At 34.7% G+C, this 3508-nt stretch overlaps 1 protein-coding gene across 1 annotated transcript; it reads left to right on the plus strand.

Moving 5' to 3' along the window:
* The first annotated feature begins 1209 nt into the window (after window positions 1–1209).
* Window positions 1210–2277, plus strand: LOC131857384 (F-box/kelch-repeat protein At1g15670-like). The gene has a single exon (XM_059209878.1). It carries the CDS (start codon window positions 1210–1212, stop codon window positions 2275–2277), a length of 1068 nt encoding a protein of 355 aa, XP_059065861.1.
* Window positions 2278–3508: the final 1231 nt, after the last annotated feature.

Raw genomic sequence — 3508 nt, forward strand, 5'->3', positions numbered from 1 at the left:
GGTCGTTCATTTAATACATCGGATTTGAACAACTCTAATTACATCGAATGCATTCGTTTGTATTAAATGAACGACCTCTTAGTGCATATCTATGACTGTTTCAATAATGAATAGTGAGGCGCCCTTCTTATCCTTCCCTCACTCCTGTTTTCATTTTTTTAATGAAAATTAGAAGCCATTTCTTGGACAAGACGGCAGATTGTATTTGTGTGTCCGCCACCGTATTATACTGGCAAAAAGTCTGGAGTGAATAAAGTTCTGCGAAGAGGGGTAACCACAGGATATCGACGCTAAAGTATGGCTGACGTTAGAAGAATTTGATTTTGGTTTTCTTAATCCTCTCTTTTACATTTATTTCTTATTTAAATAGTAAAATTGCGAATAATTTAATGTCACAGTCAAGGTTACGTCGATTGGTTCTATCCATATGACCCTCCTTTTTGGACCCTGAATAACGTGGTTTTGATATTCAAGGAATTTCAGAATGCAAGAACGAAAACATCTATAATAAGTACTCTAATTAAATCCACCAATTTCGTTTAGATATTTTTTAAAATAAGAAAAGATATATTACCTTGGTTTCAAAGAACAAAACAGTATATAAAGTCCTGCAATAATAAAGTCAAAAGTAATTTCTTGTGTTGAACAATTTTTATTATCAAATGAAGTTTTTTCAAGCATCACATAAAAGGAGAGGTGGAGATGGAGAAGTGTTCTGGATGATTTTGAATTCTTGGCTTTTTCAAATATCAACATAAACTCTACACTGATATAAAATTACAAAAACAAACTTAAGAATAATATTAAATCTTCCTTCCATTAGAAAAAGTTCTCATGAGATAATCTCTCTTACAATAAAATAAAACATTACTCGCGCCTTGGGCGCCTGAAGCATCTAGAACAATCTAAACTGATGTGTCTAACGCGATTTAACTTTTTGCGTATAATTCAAGAAATCTATTTTGTTTTTAAATAGAAACTTCCTAGACGGCTCTTTCAGTAATCCTCGGTCGTCGCTGTCAAGTACGTTCTGTTAAAGTAATTGTAGAATAAAATATTGCTCGATTGGCCATTCAAAGCTGCGGCTCCCGCTTTCTAATCTAACTATCTTTTTTCAAGTCTAACTGCAGCAACGACCACTTCATTCTATTTAACGGTTGGAATTTATGCTTTTGTTCATTCCTTTCTCAACAATTGTATTTTGTAGAAATGGGTATGGGCGATGTTATTACGAGCCTCCCCGAAGAAATAGCTCGTGAATGCTTGCTGAGAGTGCCGTACAAATGCCATCCGAATCTTATGTCAGTATGCAGAAAGTGGGAAGCTGTTGTCAAGAGCCCTCGGTTCTATCAGGACAGAAAACGTTTTGGCTTGAAACAGCAATTCCTATGTTTGGCTGCCACTCTTCCCGCAGACAACAGAAAGGAACACGGTAAGCGTGTTCGAAGAATATGTGCATATGACCTTGTAGACGAAAGTTGCGAAACCCTCCCTCCAATTCCTGATTTTCCGGATGGGATTCCGCACTTGTCACATCTCCTCTCGACGCCCACCGAAAAACTTGTGGTCATGGGTGGATGGCATCCACTTACTTGGCAATCACTAACGACTGTGTTTGTTTATGAATTTTCGTCGGCGCAATGGCGGCGCGGAGTAGATATGCCCACCGTTCGATCCTTATTTTCGTGCTCTTGTTCTTCGTCTTCTCTAATCTATGTCACAGGAGGTCACGACGACGACAAAAAAGCTCTGCGGTCTGCAGAAGTTTATGATGTGGAGCACGACCGGTGGGATGTTCTCCCTGACATGAAGGAGGAGAGAGATGAGTGTGCAAGCGTTTTTATTGATGAAAAATTGTTTGTGATGAGCGGGTACACAACAGAGACGCAGGGTCGATTCGAGGGTAGCGCACAAGTTTTCGATCCCAACACTCGCATTTGGAACAGGGTAGAAGATATGTGGACTCTTCCACAAAGATCCCTGAGACTTTGTGTATTTGCTTTTGGGCGCTTGTATTCTTTTACCACACGCCATGTCATGCAATATGACGTAGTGAAAAATCAGTGGGTAGTTGTCTGCGCCTTGCCTGAATCCTTATGTGCTGTAACTTGTGTGACGGCGTGTTACAACGGGATACTTGTTGCTGGTTCTACTGCGGGTGGCGATGAGAAGAGTATTTGTTTTATGTATAATCCTGTAAATGAAGAGTGGAAAACACTTGAAACACCGACAAATTTACAAGGCTTTATTCAATCTGCTGCTGCTGTGGAGATCTGAATGCCTCGGTCAGTTGGAACCTTCGTCAAGCCGGAGACTGCGCTTTGTTCCCTGTGGGAAACTTCCCAATTTGAAGTTACGAATTTTTTTCTTCGTTTTCCTTGTATTTTATTATGCAATAATGTTGTTTTCTCAAACCTCCCGCCGATTACAGATTTTTTTGGAACTATTGTTTTGTCATCGACCTACAAAACGTTCCAAAAGAAAGTGGATATAATATTAGATTGACTATGCACGCTGTGTCACTGGTTGCGAGGTGTCAAAATGTGATTCAAGTGTTAATATGTGTGTGTACAAAAGTTCAATATGGTGTTATATAACGTCTTTTCAAAGTCAAATACAAACTTGAAACTAACCCGTGTCATTTAGCGGTAAAGTACTAGTTTTTATAGTTATTTTAAAAAAAATATTTATTGTAGTTTTTAATTATTATAATTTTAAATTAATATCATTTTAAAATCATATTTTAAAAATATTGCTTATGTTCAAAATAGGAGGGTTTTTAATTAGGGTTGTATATTAGAAGGGGGTAAGAAAAAATGAGTTTAGGACAATATTTTTTGAAAATAGAAGGATTTATTAGTATGTCATGAATACACATTATATAATTGAAGTTCACTAAGTGAAAATATTTTATTTGAATGTCTCTTATATGCATCTATTTATATGACATTAATAACACAGGGTTTGTTGGAATTTATAATCCTATGTCAAAGTAATCAATTTCTAAAATCTATCTTTAATTTGATCAAGATCTCTTGGATTATGTAACTTGCATTCCTCCTATAACAACAAAACAATAACTAATTTTGGAAGGAAATTAAATGTTGGTAAGTTTATTTGAAATGGTATGGAATGGATTTTCGCTCCACTATAAAACTTTCAATGTTATGGAATAGATATTTTATAGCTATAATAGTAATAAAGTGAATTTTGTAAAAATGTAACTAAGAGCCTTATATACTTTATTATAATAATTTTTCATCTTAGGTACAAGAGAGGTAAAATCTTTTTCAACATAAAATATATTTAAAAATGAACTAATATATTATCATCTTAGTTTAATTAATTAGGTTAAAAAATTTCATCATTTTATTAATTAGTAATTATTTTAAATTTAAAATTAAAGTTTGTTTGAATTTTTTGTTTTCTTTAATAATAAATTATATATAATTTTTTATGGTTTTTAGATTTATGGTTTTAGGGGATAACTAATTGCATCTTTGACAAC

This window comes from Cryptomeria japonica, chromosome 1 (genome assembly GCF_030272615.1).
Source record: "Cryptomeria japonica chromosome 1, Sugi_1.0, whole genome shotgun sequence".
In the NCBI taxonomy this organism is placed as follows: domain Eukaryota; kingdom Viridiplantae; phylum Streptophyta; class Pinopsida; order Cupressales; family Cupressaceae; genus Cryptomeria; species Cryptomeria japonica.